General features: G+C 40.8%; 1 protein-coding gene and 1 long non-coding RNA gene across 15 annotated transcripts in view; one reads left to right on the forward strand and one right to left on the reverse strand.

Annotated features, from left to right (window-relative positions):
• LOC137184680 (membrane-associated guanylate kinase, WW and PDZ domain-containing protein 1-like) overlaps nucleotides 1-21589 on the forward strand; it is a 96898-nt gene that overhangs the window by 21858 nt on the left and 53451 nt on the right. For 13 of the 14 annotated variants that reach the window (XM_067592593.1, XM_067592592.1, XM_067592591.1 and 10 more), the window contains exon 2: nucleotides 13560-13676. In XM_067592593.1, coding sequence (XP_067448694.1) covers nucleotides 13560-13676 — 117 coding nt within the window. Of the gene's footprint in view, nucleotides 1-13559; nucleotides 13677-17539; nucleotides 18535-21589 lie in introns of those variants that run through there. The other variant, XM_067592590.1, reaches the window with a different exon arrangement.
• LOC137184681 (uncharacterized) overlaps nucleotides 6630-21589 on the reverse strand; it is a 90227-nt gene continuing 75267 nt past the window's right edge. The window contains exon 4 of the long non-coding RNA XR_010928700.1: nucleotides 6630-8190. This is a non-coding gene — a long non-coding RNA (uncharacterized lncRNA). The remainder of the gene's footprint in view (nucleotides 8191-21589) is intronic.

Consider the following 21589-nt stretch of genomic DNA (forward strand, 5'->3'; position numbering starts at 1 on the left):
ATTCACAGTCTTTTTTCTCTATGTTTCAAAGGGACAGTTTATGCCACAGGATCCCATTTTATAAGATTTTGTCTGAGCGCTTCATATTCGGTGCAGGCAAACTGTTAAAGCTGGAGGTAGGGAGATAACGATGGGAAGCTTAGAGGCTTTGATCAAAATATTTTAGATGTTCCTGTGTCGCTCTCTCACTCTTTCTTTCTGTTTTGCTCTCTTTTAAGTTTAAATTAGGACTGCAACTAGCGATTATTTTCATTATCAATTTGCCTATAATTTTTTGATTAATGTGTTTGGTCAATAAAATGACAGAAAATAGTAAAAATTGTCTGTCACAATTTCTCAGAGCCCAAGCTGATGTCTTCAAATAGCTTGTTTTTTTTTTTCCAAACCAACAGTCCAAAACCGAAAGATATTCAATTTACTATCACGAAAGACTAAACTAGAGCTGCAGCAATTAGTCAACTAAATGATTAGTCGATCGACAGAAAATTAATTGCTTCTCAAGTGTGAATATTTTCTGCTTTCTTTATTCTTCTATGATAGTAAACTAAATATCTCTGGGTTGTAGACTGTTGGTCGGGACAAAGGAAGACATTTGGGGACGTCACCTTGGGCTTTGGGAAACAGTGATCAACATATTTCTCCATTTTGTTTTCCACATTTTATCAACCAAATGACAAATTAATTGAGAAAATAATCAACAAAATAATCGATAATGAAAATAATTGTTAGTTTCAACTCTAAAAAAAACCCCAGCAAATATTTCCAAGCTGGAACCTTTGAATTTTTGCTTTAATAATGACACGAACCATTAATCAATTATCCTAATTGTTGCAGATAAATTTTCATCCGATTGATGAATTTATCGTTTCAGTTCTACTTTAAATGATTCTTATCATAGTGAAAATAAACTATACATAATAAACTATATATAAGCTCACAGCCGTTGAATCATCACTGCTTGTCATCGGCACCGACTGCACTCTCCATCTCTCCGTTTCTTTAAAAGGCCTCACACCCACTTCTTCCCCTCGTTCTCTCTCTCCTCCACCTGTTGGTTATCTCCTTTCATGCTTCTATCTCAAATTTCTCGTAATCATCTCTGTGATTGACGCTATCCAGCTGTGAAGGAAAATCTGTGATTTCTTACAGTTTGAAGGTCAGTTGTTTGATGGTTTAACAGTGAGTGGTTTATGAAGGATGCACAGTGTGTGACCGGAGTCTAACCTCACACATGTTCACTTGCAACACAGCAGTTGGACCGTTTGAGGCCGAGATGGGCCGTGTCAGCGGTTTAATGAAAGCTCTAGTTTTGCCTCTTCACTGAGCATGATGAAGTGATCGAAATGTCTTTTTGATGACACGGTGAACAGAGAAAAAGCCATAATCTTTTTGTATTTCATCTTTGCCATTGTGCCTCTGATTGGATTACAGATACATCATTATCTTTTTAGGTTGAAGTCCGTCCATTTTTTTGCATGTTTTCTGTTTCCACACAGCATCACAGAAAGGGACAGACTATTCTGTTCACTAGACCATCTGTTATATCGTCACCCATGGGGGATACTTGGTGGATTTACCCGACGAATCAATCATGTTGCATCACCAAAAGCCAGAAGCAGCACCCTGAGTTTAGGAAGATGTAGTTCACATCATAACAACGTCAGTTTTTGCTAGTCACATGCTGGTTTACTGTTTGATTGACTGGTTGACTTTTACAGTGTGCTTTACATTTCTCAACAGATTAACTCTCTCTCTGTCTTCTTTTTTTTTAGAAAAGGAAACAGAACTTTTGTATGCAGTGTGCTGCTACAGTACATGTTGTTGTTGTTGTTGTTGATGATTAGGTTTGAAGAGGCAGGCCTGATATGTACCTATGAAGGTTTGCAGCATCATAACAACAAGGCTCGCTGCCGAGATCCAAGGCCTCTCTTTAATCTTATCTCAGCTGTTCATCCCCAGCTGTCAGTCTGCTGCGTGTTATCTTTGCTCTCAGACAGTTTTGATAGAGACTGAGACGTGTGCCGCGCTGCAAGTGAATCATTCTCGTATTTCTTCCTTCTGTTTGAAAGCTGTTTCCTTAAACTCCACTTTCAAAACTGTAACTCTTCGCAAGGTTGCCTCACTTTCTGGCTAGGAACATTTTTTTTTTTTTTTTTGCATATTAGCTAAATCCTCTGACAAACATGCCCAGCTGGCATTTCTGAAATAGTGCTTCCTCTCAGCAAAAAAATTCTGGTAGCAGCATCCATTGGGTAACTAACTGAGGAAATTCACATGACAGATTAATTTAATGAATCTCCCTGTGGGGCCTCCTGTCTGTCAGCTATCTCCCTACACACAGCCCCGTACATCTGATGGATAGCCCCTCAGTTAGAATGGCTATTTTTGTAAAAGTGGGTGTTCCATATATGTTAATTAATATTAGGTTTATATAGGTCACTGTATGTGTCTCCTTCAAGTCAACCCTACTGATTTGTTTGCTAAAACAGAGCTGGTGTGCCACATCAACTGCGCAAGAATCCCCTTCAATTACAACCCTCAAGGTACAAATTAGTGGTTATTACACCCGGTGGAAAGACTTCTGCCTTTCCACTCCTTCATCCAAATGTATATAAACTATAATTCAAGCCTAGTGTGGTAATTTCTTGTCTTGTGTTTTATTGTGATGCGTGGAGTTTCATCATATTAGCCGGCCAGTGATGACACACTCGTCCCTGTGGTGTGTTTCAGTCTGCCGCTGCAGCCGAGGGAGGGAGAGAGGGAGGGAGGAAGGATGGGGGACGTGTATCTCATCTCCGTCTCATTGCCCGTGGTCATTGGCTCCTGTGAAAGAGGGGACTTTAATGACAGAGGGGCCCTTTGTGTGTGACGGCAAGGCAGGCAATGACATTTAACAGAGGCAGCCAGTTAGAACTGATGGCATGCTCACATACCGATGCTTGATGCTTGATGCTTTCTATCAGCGACAGGGAGGATTCAGCCTGCTGGAAGCTTCAGTGTTTTTACACGTGTAGCCCACGGGAGGAAAAAAGATACAATGGACACATTAAAGTAGCTGCTTTGTGTGCATATTTTAGAAACATGGCACAAAGAAGGGTTTTTCCTTGACTTTAAAAATGAACCCAGGGGATAAGAATAGAGATCCTGCCATCTGGAGTATGTTGTGTTTGGTGTTCCAGTATTTGACAGGAATTGCTGTCCATGTTTAGTCTGTGTTAAAGTATTTTTTACTGCGCAGGCAGAATTTATAAGCAATGTGTGTAGCAATCTGATATGGTTCACTTATCATTCAAAACTGACCCTCCTCTCAACTCTCTCCCTCTCTCCCTTACTCTTAATTCTAGTCCTCACAATGATACCAACCTCTGCCTCCTCCCTGGCTCCTTTTTTTTCCTCCTCCATCCTTTGGCCCACTCAGCCAGTAGCACAGAGCAGAGGGAGCGGTAGGCCTGGGTTCCTCTGGTTATATTTAGCACTGAACAGATGCAGCGCACTGGAGCGGAACATACCGCCTCTGCTCGCCTCGGTGTGTGTGCGCCTGTGTGTCTTTGTCTGTGACTCTTCCTTCATACCAGTTCTCCCATCATGCACTACTGACTCTGACTCAGCAGCACAGTACTGGAGAAATGGGTCAGAACTGGCCCGCCTGCCTCCTGACACAAAACATCCATACCATCCTGTCCAGTAGTCAGAACCAGATGGTTTGTTGTAAAGCGACGTTTGAAATCTGTCATGTGTTGTTCTCTTTTAAAAATTCACAATGTAGAACATGTCTACAAAATAATGATACAATCTTGAGCTGAAACGATAAGTTGATTAATTGATTTGTGGGGATTTGCTGCTTTTCTCTGTTTAATATCATTGCAAATTGAATATCTTTGGGTTTTGGTACAAGCAACATTCATGTTTACTCTTTTATGTGGCTTGCAGAATTTGATTTTGTGATTTTCATGTTTTTCTTACTAATTAAGTAAATAATCTATAACTCCTTCAGGATGATTTCAGTCTTAATGTTATGTTTTATTCCTCTTATTCTGTCGCACATACAACAGCACTGCATTCATGAGCTTTGTTGTCCAAAAATGAACACCAGAAGGCAACAGTAAACATGCATGTGAGCCGAATATAGTGAATTTGGTAACTTTTGCAAATATTGCTGTTAGCAGGTAATTGCTCTTCCCACAAGCATGTCAATGTACCAGCCTAGTTAATTTCTCAATATGTGTTTCCATATATGGGTAAAGTAAAACAGCTGATAATCACACAGCAGCAGGTGATAGAGATGCTTGTTTTGGAGCGCCTGTTGCACTTGTAACCACACTCAACAGTGATGTCAGGGTGTACTGACACAACCTGGAGTACACCTGTACATTACCACTGGAAATACAGCAAAAACAAGATTTCCAACTGGTGTTAAATTGCTCTCTGTAATATTTGTAAGGTAATTGTCCTATCATAGTGAATTAATTGATACCATTGGTTGCCTGGAAACCAGATAAAAGCATTCACAAACCTACAAAGCTTTGATAAGCTTTGGGATATGGTCAACAGTGATATAAAGTACATACATTTTTTAGTATGTGGGCTAAAATATTCTTCCTTTGATGAACTGATGCACCGACTTTATGTCAAATTTAAACTGGACTCATATTGATTAGTCTTGTTAGTTCTAAGTTTTTAAAAACTTATTGAGGAAATAAAGCAGTAAAAAACAGTTTTTCTGAATATGAAGGCCTCCTGATTCGGGACTCCTGACTTGTTTCTCCATGATGCCCCTGGCCCACTGCTTTGGATTGGGAACACATGAAAGCCGCCCTGGGTGTGGCTGGTTATGGGTGTAATTATAGACGCTGAAAGCAGAAGACCAGTCCAGAGCATTACGGCGGACCTCTCTGTGATTGTTGTTTTTTCCTCTCCACCCTCGCCATGCTGATTGCAGGGCTCAGGGAAGGCCGCAATAAGACGGCGGCTGTATGTGTGTGATCGCCAGAAGAAGCTAAAGTCACTGCTTTTATATCTGTGGCTGCTGTATGTGTGTATATATATGTGAGAAAAGGAGAGAGAGTGCGTGTATAAGTTTAATTGACATGAGAACAAAACAAGTGAGCTGCTTGTTTAATATCATTATTGTCGTGTCTTCTGTGTTAGCTGTCACAAAGTCTCTCAGCCAGGATAATGGCTGTGTAATAGCTGAAGATTGCAGCTACGTTATCACACCAAGAGAGCTGAGTGAAGCCCATCACTGAGAGCAGGAGCATTTGATTAGTTTTGTCTATTGCATCCCTCCAAATGTTCACCTCTCTCAGACAGCCCCTCCTCTCTCCTGCTGGATAATGTAGAGTTAAATGCCCTCATCTGTAACTGGAGAGTCCAGTGTTGACTGACGGGATGTCCTGAGACCCACAGGAAGCTGCTGAAACAATGGAATTTACTGTTTAAGAACCAGCATTTCCAGTTCCTACTCTGTGGCCATTATTTGGAATCGGCCAGAGGAAATACAATATTATTTGTCCTCTGGAGGAAATGCCGTCTCTTTGTGCTCAGTTGGAGTTCTGTGCTATCAGCCTGAGATGGCCTCTGAAGTGTATTAGACTATGACAAAGAGACCAGTTTGAAGATTTAGAAGAGGGCCTCATAGAAATAAAGTTGTAAAGGACAGTCAGTGTGATTTTGTGTCTGTAATTGTGTTAAGTTTATCTTGCGCCCATTGTGCCAAAGCCGCACACCAGATAGAAGGATGCAGACAGAGTGGAGCCATCTTAATCAAAATGTGATAACAGACAGGCTTGTGAAATCCCCAACTAACCACTGCGTTTGAGATCTTTTTTAGTTCTGTACAAACTTTGTTTGTAATATTGAGCACATCTGGATGTACTCTTAAGTTACTTAAGTGATAGCATTAAAGAAATAGTTTGATGTTTTGGGAAATAGGCTTATTTGCTCTCTTGCTGAGAGTTGGATAAGAGGATTGATACCACTCGCATATCTGTCAGTTTTAATATGAAGCTGGAGCCAGTTAGCTTAGCATAAAGTTAGCATGGCTCGGTCCAAAGGTAACAAAATCTGCCTGCCAGCACCTCTAAAGCTCACTAAGGGACGCATTTTGTTTTGTTTGCTCAATAGGTATAAAAACAGTGTAAAAATGACAATTTGTGGTTTTACATGGGGTTATGTGCCACAATTTATATTTTAACACCACAGTTTTTTGCACAAATTAAACAAAATACAATGTGTTTAATCATGAGCTTTAGAGGTGATATATGGTGGATTTTGTTGCCTTTGGACAGAGCCAAGCTAGCTACTCTCCTGTGTTTCCAGTGTTTGTGCTGCTGGCAGTAGCTTCATATTTACCATACAGACATGAGAGTGGTATCGATCTTCTCATCTGACTCCCTGCAAGAAAGTGAATAAGTGCATTTCCCAAAATGTCAAATTATTCCTTTAAAGTATGTTATACTAGTTGCATAAATTCTGAAGAGCGATGGACATTGCACCATCTGGCTGTTTTCTATCCAAACACTTAGATGGGGTCGAGCTTGGGAGGGCGTCTTGTCTTGCACTATAATCCTCTCTGTCATCACTACAGGTGGTGTTTCATTAGGTGGACTTGTGTGTGTGTGTGTGTGTGTGTCTGTCTGTCTTTCAATTACTGCAGGATTGTCTGTTCTCCTCTACCCAAAGTAAGGGCAACCTGCCTGTCATTTAACACCTCATCTTTGCCAGCGGCACTGTGCAGGAGAGAGAGAAACACACAAAGACAAGTCTGACACACAAGACTGTCGCTCTTCTCAACATGTGTCAGCTCCCGGTGTCCCGACTAGACACTCGCATACAGACTCTTGGCAGGCATCTTTGTGGTTGTTCATGAGGTTTTTTTCCTCTCTTGCACAAGCAGAGGCTGGGTCTTTGGTGATGTTTGTGTTAGTTTTGAATCTGTTTTAGTGTAAATAGCAGTAAAACAAAAGTTTGAATGTTTTCATTCTCAGTGTTACAATGCCCATTTAATCTTATAATATGTATTTTGCTTAAAGTAATTAGTCATTCACCAATTGTAGAGGATTAAGTGAGTAGCATTCTCCCAGAGAACGGCTATAATTTAGGGATTTTGCATGTGTGGTCTGTTTCTTGAGAAGAAACAGTTGTGTTGATATTTTACCTCATCTATCAGAATTATTTGTTATAGTTTAGTCCCAAACTGTTTGTGTGTGTTATCCAAGTTATTGCCACACAGTCTGTAGGTTACATTTAGGTGCAGCACCTTAGTGGTTTAATGGTGGGAGAAAAAAAATCCTTCAATACTTTTCACTTAAAGGATAAGTTCACAATTTTTCAAGTCTGTTTTAAAACAGTATTCAGGAGCCCAAATGAACATTGAAACAGATTTTGCTTGCTGTAATCATTCCTCTTGTCCATACTGGACATTAAAAGATCCCTCCCAAATGCACTTTCAATGCAAGTGATGCAGGACAAAATCCACAATCCTTCTTCCATGCAAAAATATATTTCGTTTAATTTTGTTTATTGCAGGCTAATATGAAGCTTCTGCTGTCCAAATTAATCAAATCTAGTTTGTATCTTTCAAAGTTACTGTTTTTTTATACCAAATTCCAGCTCAACAGAGAAACACTGTCCAGGGCAACACAAAGAGGTAATTCTGTACTAAAAAGACAGTAACTTTGGGAAATATCCATTTGATTTGACTAACTCATATTAGCCTCAGATAGACTTTTAAATACATTTTGCACTGAAAGATCACTGTGGATTTTGTAGCCCATCACTTACATTGAAATTGCATTAGAAAATGAACTTTTGTATGAACATAAGGAATGATTGCAGCAAGAAAAATCTCTTTCAATGTTCATTTTGGCAGCGGAGTATTGTTTTAAAACAGACTTGAAAAATTGTGACCCTATCTTGTAACTGTTTCTGCTGGATGATATGAGAGCAGCTGATATTTCCGGTTATTCTGAATCTTTAATGACTCCATCTGCAACCTCAAATGATTAAGAATCACATAGTTGAAGTCACTTGCAGTCATTTGCAGGTCTGTTCTTCAGACTTGCAAATGTGACTGATCCACCACTGGGGGGCAGCAGCCCATAATAACCACACATGGCTCCTCTCATTCGCCGGTTGGCTCTGGGTTGCTGTGGTAACGGCTCTGCGTGAAGCAGACTTTCAGTGGTGAGGCTGGGAGACACAGAGGGCAGTGTTGAGCTGGAGGACAGGAGATGAATCCCAATCAGCAGCTCAATAGAGCTTCACACACACTCACACACACACACACGCACACACACACACACACACACACACACACAGACACACACACTGATATGGACGTTTCCTCAAATTAATGTTTGGTCTCTATAAAATGTTGATTTAATTTGCCTACTTGTACATCGAAATAATCAAAAACACCCAAACCATCTAGCACTCTTTTACCACCTGGCATGTTTATTTCCACATGCATGATTGACAGGTAGTAGCAATGGCTTATAGTGATGACAGCTGTTATGTGGTACTATAGGCTGCAGCTGCTTGGCACAGTCTTCTGCTGATGTGTTAGGCAGCTACTACCATATGTTTGTGTTCGCTTGCTATCTGGCCAGAGTGTTTTATAATGTAGAGTTTTCGCTCAATTCTCTTCAAATGTCACCTATTATATACTGTGTGCATGAGATATTGTAATCCTCCGAACAACCCAGCAAACATCTCAAATTAAAGTCATATCTTCAAAGCACATGGATGCATTTTCTGTGTTTTCATGTACACAGAAATATATGTGAAAGTGTCAATCACAATCTCCTTAGATGTTTGAGAACATACACTCCTCCCTCCCTTCAGTCCCAAAATGAGACAGGGATGCATAACTAGATTTAAGGTTATGTAATGCTGACTGGAGGCATGGAGGATGGGTATAATCCACTCTTATTTGGGTTAAACCCATCTCTCTCTCTCTCTCTCACACTCTCCGTCTATCTGTAAGAGGACAGGGGCCTTGCGTCCTCACATCTCTCTTCTGTCCAATCCCAGGGCTGAAAAGCACCGATCTCTGTCACACACAGTCTTTTACCAGCCAGCTCCACGAACATCTCAGCTCCCAGGAAACATCTCTCAACACGCTAATGTCTATGGTGTCTCAGATTCTCCCTGATGGGATGATTTCATTGTTACAAGGATCAAGAGTATCCTCTCCAAGCTCTCAAATGATCCATCTTACCGTCTAGAAAACATTCTGATTGTTAGTTATTTCCACTGACAGAACAACATGGCATTTTTTTTTCAGCTGCAAGTAACTATTATTTGAATCATCGATTAGTCTGCTGATTTTTTTCTCGAAAGCAATCGCTGTTTTGGTTTATAAAATCTTGAAAATTATATTAAAAGAAACAGCTATTACAGTTTCTCAGAGACTAAGATGACATATTTAAAATGCTTATTTTGTGCCACCAACAGTCTAAACACAAAAGGTAATCGTTTTTTTGTAATAAAAATGGATAAAACCAAAATATTCAACTTTTAGGCTGGAACAGGTGCTTTTTGACATTTTGAAAAATGTACTACATTCAAAATTGTGGCAGAATCCACTGATCATTTCAGCTCTAATTTGTTTTTATGGTAAAAAAAAAAAAAAAATTTACCAGGGTAAATGTGTTTGAATAAAAAAATCAGAGACACTGTCATTATATTTCTACTAATTTTTTCCATTATAACCACAGGTAAAAACAGGGAGTCAGAACATACACTCAAATCAAATCTTGACCTATAACAAAATGTTTAATCCAATAACTTCAGCCCATTTTTGTAGAACTGGAAAACAAAACATGAGTTCAGACTATATTTAGCAGAGACAGACAGCTGTGGATTAGAGGACAAAGTGTATGAGAATGTCCACCACAATCACAGCAACAATACGCTGTATCTGATTGTATACAATACAAGGATCTCCATTCAATAGACATGGTAAACTGAACAATTCACCATGTGTATTGTTCAAAATCTGTGGAACACTGCAGCTCTGTGGCTGCTGAGCTGAGATAATATCTCCTGCAGTTTTCTCACCACATCTGGTTGTTTTAAAGCTTTGTTTTTGCTGTTATAAATGCTGAGAAAGTAGCTCTAAGAGGGTCATAAAAAAACCCCAATTGTTTCTTTCTAAAGACTCCAACACCATTTATAAAGCTAAATGTTAAAATAAATTGAAAATGTTGTAAATTGTACCACATCAAACCATGAAGAGAGGAACTTATTGTTGGTCAAGCAAATAGATAACAGTATGTTGTTTTTTTTCAATATGACATCCAGAATATCAACAGAACCATAAAATGCTCATTTGTTTAGCTTTGTGATTAAAAATCCAGGCAGAAACTAAGTAAATGGCGTATGAACTGTACACATACATGCCCGCCACAGTGGTATGATTGTAATCTGTGATCCACATGGCTTTAATCCTCATAAATATTGAATATTTGATGACTTTCTCACTGATGGAGCATGACACCTGGGAGGCCCGCCCTCTGCTAGCTGTACGTACCCACAGGAGGGGGGTTGTTCCTGACAGCGGTCCTTATCTCGGGGAAAGCATCTGAGCCAGCAAAACTGACACGGCAGTGAACGCAAACACTTGTGTATGTGTGTGTGTTTGCAGCTTGATCTACACATATTTTATTTCTGATGAGGTGTTATTTATATAAACCACAGCACCAAAGCAGAAACTGGGTGGCAGAGGATGCACTGATACCGAAAGATCATACTGAAAGAACGCTTGTATATGTTGTGTGTGTGTGTGTGTGTGGAAGTGTGCTGTTGTATCTGTTTTTCCTTTTACAATCTGACTGCTGCTTGCATGATGGTCGTCAGCACTGGCTGGTTGCTAGGTAACAATTACCTGACTGTGCTTTGCTTGCACTGAATTACACAGCGGGCTGTTTGTGTGTGTGTGTGTGTGTGTGTGTGTGTACAGCAACGGAAAAATACAGCAAAGTGTACAACAAACCGGTGTCTCCACTTCTGGGTAGAAAATGCTCCACATTAGAATCAGATTTGTGGCAATGATAATATTTGCTTAAGTCTGTTTGTGAATCTGATTTGTACCCTGAATTTTATTTTATTAGCAGTGTGTCTCTAATTTCTGTGTGACAAATGTATCAGTGTGTCTCGTTTTTATATTGCGGTCTGTCAGGATTCATGTTGACCAATGTGTCAGTGGCTGATTTGGTTTAGATTTCCCATTTTTTTTCCATCGTGTGTGTTGTGCTTTATCTGGCCTCGGGGCTCCACATCATCTGTGTTCTCACTTTTACATACTTCAGTATTTATAGTCATGTCCGTGGGGCGGAGGAGGTGGATGTGAAGCCGGGTCTGCTATGACAGATGATGATGCCACTGCGGGGCCACACCTCAGGGCAGATGACAAACATTTCACTGCTTTAAGACCATTTTCACTTTTCTCAGCTGCTGCACCGAAGCCTCTGAGCTGTCTGTCCTTTTCCCCGACTACAGTCTCTCAGCAGCACTTCCTCTCATGCTGCGAGCACTTCCTGCCTCGTTTTAGGAGGACTTTCACCCCAAAACCATGACCAAAGCCCCAATTCTAACCTTAAACCATCTCCTTTGTTAAGTAAGTCTTTGAACAAACTCCCAGATTACCTAAGGTCTGCTCCAACTCTCAGTTCCTTTAAATCAAGACATAAAACTTTTTTTATTTTACTTAATGAGGCTGCATCACGTTTTTTAGGGCTTATAAACTAAAGTGTTTTAGGGCTCCAACTAACGATTATACTCATTATTGATTAATCTACAGCTTATTTTCTTGATTTATCTATTGTTCGTGTGGTTTGCAAAATGTCAATGAATTGTGAAAAATGTCCACCCCAAGTTCCCAGAGCCCATGATTACTCCACAAAATATCTTGTTTTGTCCGACCATCGTCCAAAGTCCAAAGATAATCGGTTTATTATCACAGAGCAGTATGAAAACCAGAAAATATTCACACATGGGAAGCTGGAACCAGTGAATCTTGGCCATTTTTGCTTAAAAAAATAGAACCGATTATTTGATTATCAGAATTGTGGTTGATTAATAATCTTTTGATCGACTGATCTATTAATGGACTAATTGTTGCAGTTCTAAATTATATTCCTCAATTCCACTTTACTTTGTGATATAGAGTGACAATGGGCTTTGCACATACTTATATACAGTTGCTACATCCTGGCAACGATCTAATTATTGAAAAGGAGATTATTCCCACGCAGTCGTTGTGTTTCCGTTCATTCATTCACGGTGATACAGAACAGCGATCATGGTCAGCAGAAACTTTGCAGTATCCGAAAGCACTGAGTCAAGAGCAACTGGACTTGTTATAGATTCTTTAAGACGTTTCGCCTCTCATCCAAATGTCTTCTTTAACCTCTCTGTGGTCGTTTACACCCCTGAAGTGTAAATGACTCTACCAAGGTTAAATACCTGGGACTCTCCACCAGTCAGTCAGAAGTGAAGAAGCCTTTTGGATGAGAGGCCAAACATCTTCAGGAATCTCCAAGTCCAGTTGCTCTTGACCAGGAGATGTGTGTTTGCATTTTATTTGGAAAAAACGTTAACAGTCCTCTACAGCTCTGTATCGCTCCGTCTGCGCTTAACCAAGCCCACTTCAAATCTGAAGAATTTGATAAATCCCTCTCGTATCTATACCCCACCCAGATATTCAGATTCACTCAGAAATATGTGGTTAAGATGGTTAAAGACGCTCTAACTGCCATTTCACTGCGACTTTAAACTGTGTTATGATTCCAACTCATTCTAAAGTAAACTCTACCTATTCAGTCATAACACTGACCCTGCCATCCTGAAGCACGGAGCCAAGAGAAAATCTTCCTCTGTGATCGGAGGCCGACAGGAGGCCATGGCACCTCCCCCGAGAACTGCTTGCCAGCTCTCCCAGACATGGATGATATATTTGGAGATCATTAAATGGTCCTAAATGAGACCCTGGCGTGAGAGCGAGTTCTGACCATCTGGCCCCATTGTGAGCGCCGGGGCTTGTGTTCAAACACAGCCAGCAGCATCAGCACCTCTGATTGGATAGTCACTGAGTAAGCCTGGGAATTCCAGCCAATCAGAGATTCTTTTGATTAATTAACCAATCTCTCTGTATTTCTCTAGATTAACCATCTCATCACGTACTGTGTAACTGCATATTATGTGGCAATTGCTTTATCATTTAATGAAATAAATGAACAATTAGTGGAATATCAAAATGTTCATTGTTTCTGTTGCATGTTTGAGTCAGATGGTGTTGAAGTTTTGCCTCACATGGATTATATTCATGTACAAACACAGTCTATGACAAATGAATTTACTTATTTGAGGACATTTTTTCAAGTTGGCTAAAGCAGGAAGACAAAACATTTCATGGAGGATTTCAACAACAGAACACAACCTTTTATGACCTTACTTTTGTTCAAATACAGCATGTAAACAGCGAGGAAGACAAGCCATTTTTTTTTTATTTTTCAAGGTTTGTTTACTTGAGCTGTTTGTTTGTCTGCTGTTTCCAGGTCACAGGCTCAACAAAGACCTGAAGTGCTACCTGAGCTTGAGGTTTCAAAAGTCTTCCCCCGACCACGAGCTGCAGAAGACCATCCGAGCCAATCTGTATCGCCATGCCGTGCCTTGTGAGTAAAAAGTATTAGTCATGATGATAATAGTGACAGTGGATGCTTAAAGCAGAACATCTGGCTGAAGAATTGTGTGTTTAACCAGTGTTTAGCATCATTTCTTCATCTTTACCCCAATGACCCACTTTCTTTTGGCTTCTTTCTCATTTATTTCATCTTCTATTAATCTCATTCTCTCCGTTCTTTCACCCATAAATTAATCTGTTACACTTAATTTCCTCTTCATCGCTTAAAATTATCACCAGCTCTGCCTCTAACAAATGAAAAGAAAAACAACCCTTGCACAATGTATTACTGTCCATTAAAGACACTTGTGTCTTGACCGCGCCAGAGGACCATTTTTACAGCTGTCTCACATAGCTGTGAAATATACAAACTGTGTGGCTCGAGCCAAACACCCAGCGCCATGCCAGACTCCACAGCTGGGCTTGGTTACATCACAAACAGTTGGATGTGCGGTTAGGTGATGCAGTCCAGCTCTGCTGAGTTCATTTTGCTACTGTACTCATGTCATGTTTATGTTTAAAACAATTTTTTTCTTGCTCGAGCTGTGATGACCACAAGGCTTAAAGTCTTCCAACAAACACCACAGCGGATCTATTGGGAATATGAGTGTGTGTGCTTTGATTATTACACATTTGCATGACATGATTTAATCAGTGAAGAAAGGGATCATCATTCCCATCAAACACCACTTCTTCCTGTTTCTAGGGCTGTGTGTGTGTTTGTTTGCAAGTGTTTGCATCACTGTGTTCCCTAATAAAATGTGGCTTCTAGACTAGATTATGTTTTTTTTTTTTTTTTACTCGCTCTTGTTCTTTCCTTTTTCACTTTCTCTGCCTCTCAATCTCTGTCCCTCTCTTGCGCTCAGCCATGTGACCAGTAAATCCGCCTCTCTGAGCCTCCCCCGGTGCCCTGCCTGGGATTATGATGTTCTGATATATTGAAAATAGATTTCTGCCTGATTATGTGATGAACATGTTGGGCTCGCGCAAAGATCACAGGGCGATGGAAAGGCCTCTGTGCATAGAGGACAGCCAGCGTTGACACAGACAAAAGGCTAAAGAAATAGTGTAAGATTAATATCGGATTTATGTTCAGTACTAAAAGGGATGCTGATTTATTTGTCTGCCTTGAACGAGGACCACAATGGAAATAAGTTATCTTTTAACTTTATTGTGTTATCCTCGACATTTTAAATGAATATGCATTTGTCGCAGTGGCATTTTATATATATATCTGTTTTGATATGTCAAATAAATCAAATTAAATCAAATTTAGAAATCACTGTCAGTTACTTCAGGTTGTCTTTAACAATAACAGGATAATCCTTGAGCCGCTGCACATCTGTTACTGTCACTAATTTGAGAGGATAACCATCACACCAGTGCCTGTATTTATTATTGTGGGCTGGTGTAAGCAAGTAGAGAGGAAATGTGAAAGCTTCAGTGTGTTTCAAATGAAGGTCACTGGCAGATGTTAATTCCTCTGAACTCTAAACTCAAATATGGGGCAAAAACCTTTAGGTCAGTGAGGTGTGTGGTTATAGATTAGAAGAACGATGTGTAGTTCATAAGTAATCAACAGTAAATCAACATTAAATAAGATTAACAACTGCATGACCAAGTATCTGGTTCTTTGATAAAATCAAAAGTACAACACTGTGTAAAATGATTTCCTGCTTTGAGGACACACACACAGCGAAGTACAGACCAGTGTGAGCTTTGTGCAAGTCCATCAGAGTTAAAAACACATTGCACAACTGTTCTCCACTACACCATGATTTATTCACCAAATGTTTCACCCCGATGTAAATGAGATAGCCGAAAACGTGACGTGTTTTAATTTTGATGGACAAAAACTTTGGGTAGAAGTTAACTACAACCCCCAAGGTGCATTTCAGCAAGAAGCATCCATTCACTGAGTTTAAAAATAAGTTGTGCTAACAGCAGGTAGGAACTAAAGATTACACTGCTGAGAAAACTAATGATAGAATCTGCATCTTAAACAAATTCACTTCCAAATTTTTCAATCTTTAAGAAAAGACTAAAGACCCAGCTCTTTTGCAAACACCTCTGCACTTGATGGACTGTAGGCAGAGAAAAAACAAAAAAACAAAACAAAAAAAAACATGCTTCTATGCAATCTATGCACTCTATGCATTGCCTTGTTGCACTGCCTGTTGGCATCTACGTCCTATCGGTCCCAAACTTAAGCTTTATGGCACTTACTCGTGTTGTTGTCTCCTGACTAGATCCCTGCTTGTGTTGTATCAGTCTCATATGTACTTTGTATTTTGAATTTGCTTTGCATTTCAAAATACAAAGCATTTTGAATTTGCTATAGCTCTGATTGGTGCCTCTGACTGACTTCTCCATGGTAACAGCGGCCAAGGCTCATGGGTACTGTAGTATCCAGAGCCATGCCAGGCATAATTTCTCAAAAACAGAGTTGAAATAATTAAAACTGCTGCTGGCCATAATACAAACATATAGAATTGTTAAATTATCCAGGAGATTCCAGTGTTTCCATGATAAGTAACATTGAGGAGATTGTTTCGACAAAAAATTTAAAATTGGGAATAGAAAATGCGCGAAAAACACTTCAGGAACCAGTAGCTCGTCCCACTTTGTGACTCTATTACAGTTTTCTTTTTGTTCATCTTAACAGAGAAGAGCCTTGTTGTTTTCAGCTCTGCTATTCTTTACTGTGTTCCCCATTGCAATGATTTAGACTGATGCACCGACAAGAAAGTACTGACAAAAGTTCAAATGACCAGAAAAACTTGTATAGAGCTACATTAGCTCTTGATGATTAGAAAAACTCTGTAAAAAAAAAAGATAGAATTAATACAATAGATGTTTTTTAGTGTAAAACAGCTGCATTAAATCCTGAGATGATATTCGTCCACAAAGAACAGATGTCAGAGGAGGAAAAATCTCACAATGCGTCCCAGTATTTCAGTGCAATCTTAAGCGACTTCCATTTTTATGCTACTTTATACTTCTACATTTCAGATGGAAATATTGTACTTTTTACTCAGCTACATTTATTTGACAGCTAGTTACTTTACAGATTCACAGATTTTAGAGACAAAACACGATCATCTTATAAAGTGTGATTGATTGTTATATATTAAACTACCCAACAATCTATAATGTAATCAAAGTTAGCTCCACCTGCATCTGCTACAACATTGAAATGCTGTTTACATGTTAGTGCATCAGTAATAACGATATAATAATATTACATCTCACCGCATGCCAGTGTTATACTATTATATTTTGATACTAATAATTCTGTATTTTTACTTAAAAATAAAATATTTAATGCAGGACTTCACAACAATTACCTGTGGTGCAAATAGGTGCATGAAGAATAAACACAGTGTAATGTATAGACCACTTGATACCCTGTCTACTGTATCTTCACACCTGAGCAAGTCACTGCTGAGATTGGGCATTAATTGTCAGTTCTTGAAAAATTATAAAAGTGTAGGATATGTTGATGTTCCATATTGCACTTTGTTTGAGGCATAAAGACACTTAATCACCAGAACACACTCATGCAGGAGGAATTGACCCTGATTATTCATTAATTGAAAATATTCCACTTTTTCCGACTTGTATCTCAAAAGGAAAGCCTCCAGCCTCTCTACAGACTGGACTCACTCTGTAGTTGTACTGATCAATTATTAAGAAGCCTGCATAACGCTACATTTTTTTATTTCAAAGTAATGATTCAAAGTCTGTGTACTTTTTGATGGCATACTGTAAATGTACTTTATTAATGACAGAAAACTCAAAAATGGGCCACAACACACTCCTGGTCAGTCTGAAATGTTTACACTGTTTACCCCTCCTCTCTGTCTTTCTGTGTCTTTCTTCCTGTCCCTCCCTCTCTCCCTTTCTTGGTTGACCTACTATCGCTGCTGCCTCCTGTTTATTGTCTCTCTCTCTCTCTCACACACACACATGCAAATATTTTCTTGGCATGACAAGGCAGAATGACAAAAGCTGTCAAATAAAAGCCACACTTCTCAGCCCTCTGTTTCCTTTGTCTCTGTGTCTCTAATGTCTCCTCCCCCCTCTCCTGAGCACATGTGTTGCTCCCTGCCTCCCCTTGCTTGACTCGAACAGGTGCCTTTCCCTCAACCACTGGCCGAGGTTTTTTTTTTTTTAATGTGAATGTGTGTTTATATGAAGGGCACACTTACCCCCCTCACCCCTCTCCATGTCAACCCACTCTCCTCCCCTCTCCTTCATAGCCCCGCTGCTACAGATGGCCATTGTTATCATGTGCAGCAAATGTCACAATTGATAGAGAAGTTGCTCTCTCGTGGGATTCATTTCCCTCTCACGTCTACAGCTGCTGCTTGGGGATGAGGGTTATCTCGGCGTTATCCCAGCGTTTGAGCCACAGAGCGAACCAATCCTCCCTCCCCCCACCTGATCTCTCCCTCTCTTTCTCTCTCTCTCTCTCTCTCTCTCCACTCTCTCTCTGTCGTTCTCCTCTCTTCACTTCAAATCCTCCAGTGAGTGTCAGCGTCCCTGTGGCTCGGCGGTGGCTGCTGCCTTCCTCTGTCACACTCTAGCTGCTCCCACCGTCTCCCTGCCTCTGCTGCTCTCGCTCTCGCCCTCTCCCTCCATCTCCTTCTCTCTCTCTCTCTCTGTCTCTCTCTCTCTCTCTTTCTCCCTCCCCTCCTCGCTGTCCTTCACTCCCTCGCTTCCTTGTTTTCCACTCCACTGCCGATCTCGGGGAAATCATTGTTGGAGACAAAATTCTCTGTTTGCCGCTCACACAAAGAAAGGGATTACGACTTGATTTGCTGGCTCCGGGCTCGCTCTGCACCCAGGCAAGTGGCAGCTCCTTATTCTCTCCTCTTTTTTTTTCCATTCTCACCATCCGCCATCCGTTTGGTGAAGCCTGTGATGTATGCATAGCAGAGAGTGTGTGTGGTTGATGCTGTGTATATAGGCTAAGGGAATCAGGGAAGGTGGGGGTAGGGGTGGGAATTATGTGAGGGGAAAGAGGGGGGCAGGCACACTCGGAGCAGGCACGTCCAACCCAGAGGGACAGATGGCCAGTAGCCCTGGTGCTTTTTCCTCTTTGGTTTTCTAATTCACCCTGCAGGCTTTGTGTAAGGCCCACTAGTACACAGACCTTCTTTTCAGGAAGCAAGAGATGGCTGCTCTCCTTAGCTAGAAGAGGGAGGGAGGGGGGGTATCTGTGTGTGAAGAACGGACAGGGTATATGAGAGGAGAGGAAGGGGGAGGAGGAGAAGGAGGAGGGGGGGTGGGGGGGTGGGGGGGGTTGCTGTAGAGGCAGAGCAGGTTTTTAAGAGGAGGTTAGGAGAGGAGAGGAGAAGAGATGAGGAGCTGAGAGGGAACAGAGAGGGGGGTCATCAGCCTCAAATGCATGGAGGTCAGGTCCAGATGCTGCTCAAACAAAAGGGCTTCTCTGGGGGAACGGCAGGGGGAAGTGTGGCACTCGCCATTGTGTGTGTCGCTGCATTGCAGGGTGCTGCCGGGGAGCCTCATGCTAATGATGGCCATTCATTCTTGTAACGGGCGAGTGGGCCCCAGCTTCTGTTTGCCTGCTTTTCACATACGCACGGTTCATATTTTGTTCATGTGACCAAATATCTGCTGTGTTAACACACTGTTCGCTCTGGAAACGGCGAGGGATGGGAAAAAAAACGATTGCTTCAATGCTCATTGAGGAAGCTGAGCAAATATGTGTTTTTGCATAGTAATGATGTATGAAGACAGGTGCAGACTCTGTATGTGTGTGTTTACATGGACTGTGTGTGTGTGTATGTGTGAGAGAGAGAGAGGTTTATGTTTAATGCATGTGTTGGTGTATTCAGTGCCATATTTAGCACATTCCACACACACAGGCAACATTTCTTACCTCTTTCTCATAAAAATGAATTACAAGCCAAACAGGCCAACAGGACTGCAGATCTTCCTTCTTGTTTTATCGCCTGTGTGATTGGCAAGTGGGTGGAAGGTGGAAGTGGAGGCCGTGGTCTCTGATGCTGTTTTTGTTATTGACAATCTCCTCCAGGCCCATTTCCAAGTCATTTTATGGCAGGTTATCCTGGAAAAAACCCATCACAAACAACACAACCTCTACTTCTGTTCCTGCACCTGTAGTTTAGAACAGACTGTACCCTGAGCCTGCTCTCACATTTACTTAATCAATCCTGATGAGCAGCCACTGTGATCATGAATATAAATTGCAGCTCACAATAATATTATTGTCATTCAAAAATCCCTATTCATGTTCTCTCATGCAAAACAATCATCCTTTGATCTTGGGAATACTCAAGTAAGGATGTGCAGATAGTTGGCAGGATCACCCCAGTCACTCAGGTCAATTTAAAGTGATCAGTCCCTGATCACTTTAAATTGATCAGTCACTATCTTGTCCAACAGCTGCAGAAATGCTTTCTATAGTTCCCTCTGTATAGCTGGGGGGGACTGCAGTCCCTGCATGCTCAGACCAGAGTGATACTTTGAGACAACCACACACTTTGAGCAAAAGGAAAACTGTTGATTAAATTAAAGATCGACGATTATTTTTTTCACAGCTAGCTATCTGTGTTTTGTTGTCAGTGGAGTGTGGTGATGATGACCCTGTCTTTGAGGTCAAGGAAATGAACTGCGCTAATTCACTGGGCGAACAAAGATTCTCTGTTGTCGTCTTGTACAAGACTAATCTGTGTTTGTGAGAGTCTTGTGATGATTTGGATCCAACGTGGGGGCCAGCTAGCCTACATACTGCAGCTCCTAAGTGTTTGCTAGCCTCGATGCCTCTGAGCAGTGAGTGTGGTGATGCCAGTTTGATCTAAAATTGGATACATGAGCTTCTTCACTGAACTTTACTTGTGCTGATGTGTCGGCTTATTTGTTGTGTTTCAATCATGTTTACTCCTTCTGTGAATGAGCATACTTTTCTTATTCGATAGCCTTATTTGGTGTTTATTTATGACATGGCACTTTTAGCTTAATAGTAGCTGTGTCAGTGCACTTTAGAGTTCAACAAACCTATGAAACTCCTTCAGGGTCTTAGGTTTTACAGTGTAGTTGTCACTGAAGGTAATATACAATAACATTCTTGCACTTTGTTAGAATATTTGAAGATCAGAATATTTGAGTAGTGTGTGCAAACTATAAATGACATATGTTACATGAATGTTTGATCTGTCCTCCCACCATGCCGCTGCCATTTTGTCAACCCAGTTAATCCCTAAAGGAATGATTCAACATTTTGGGAAAAACTCTTTGACATTCGCTTTCTAGCCAAGTGTTGGATCCTCTCATCTAACTCTTGGCTAGAAAGTGAATATTAAGACATGTTACAACATTGGAACAGTTAATTCAGGATACCAAATTCTGCATTCAGAATTATTGTTGATTCATTCAGGAGTGTCATTAAAGCTACTTTTAGCTGTGGTACAATGAGGGCATGAAGCTGAGGTTGGACCATGTGAATCTAAACAGAAAGCTGCAGTCCTCTTCCCTCAGGGCTGCTCCTGGGTTTTGTGGTCAGGTTGCCTGGGCAGCAGTCCATGTCCATGCAGGTACAGACCTGCATTTCCAGGTACAAGCTTTCCTTTGGTCTGCCATCGGGCTCTTAATCTCCTAAGGTCCTAATCAAGTCCAGACTCAGTGCTCTAGTTTGATCAACGTATAGTAAACAAATCCAACCTGCAACCAGCGCTGCATTTGATCAACTGTCATATTTATTCATCTATTTGCTCTTCTGCTTACCAAGCTGGTAACATAATCAGCATCTTTTACACTACATGATACTGTACCCGCTCCCATCTTCATCCACATCCTGAATCTTTACCCCATCCTTGTCCCGCTGACCTCTACACCCTTCCTTAACCCAGCTTTCAC

Source organism: Thunnus thynnus, chromosome 6, assembly GCF_963924715.1.
Source record: "Thunnus thynnus chromosome 6, fThuThy2.1, whole genome shotgun sequence".
Taxonomy (NCBI): Eukaryota; Metazoa; Chordata; class Actinopteri; order Scombriformes; family Scombridae; genus Thunnus; species Thunnus thynnus.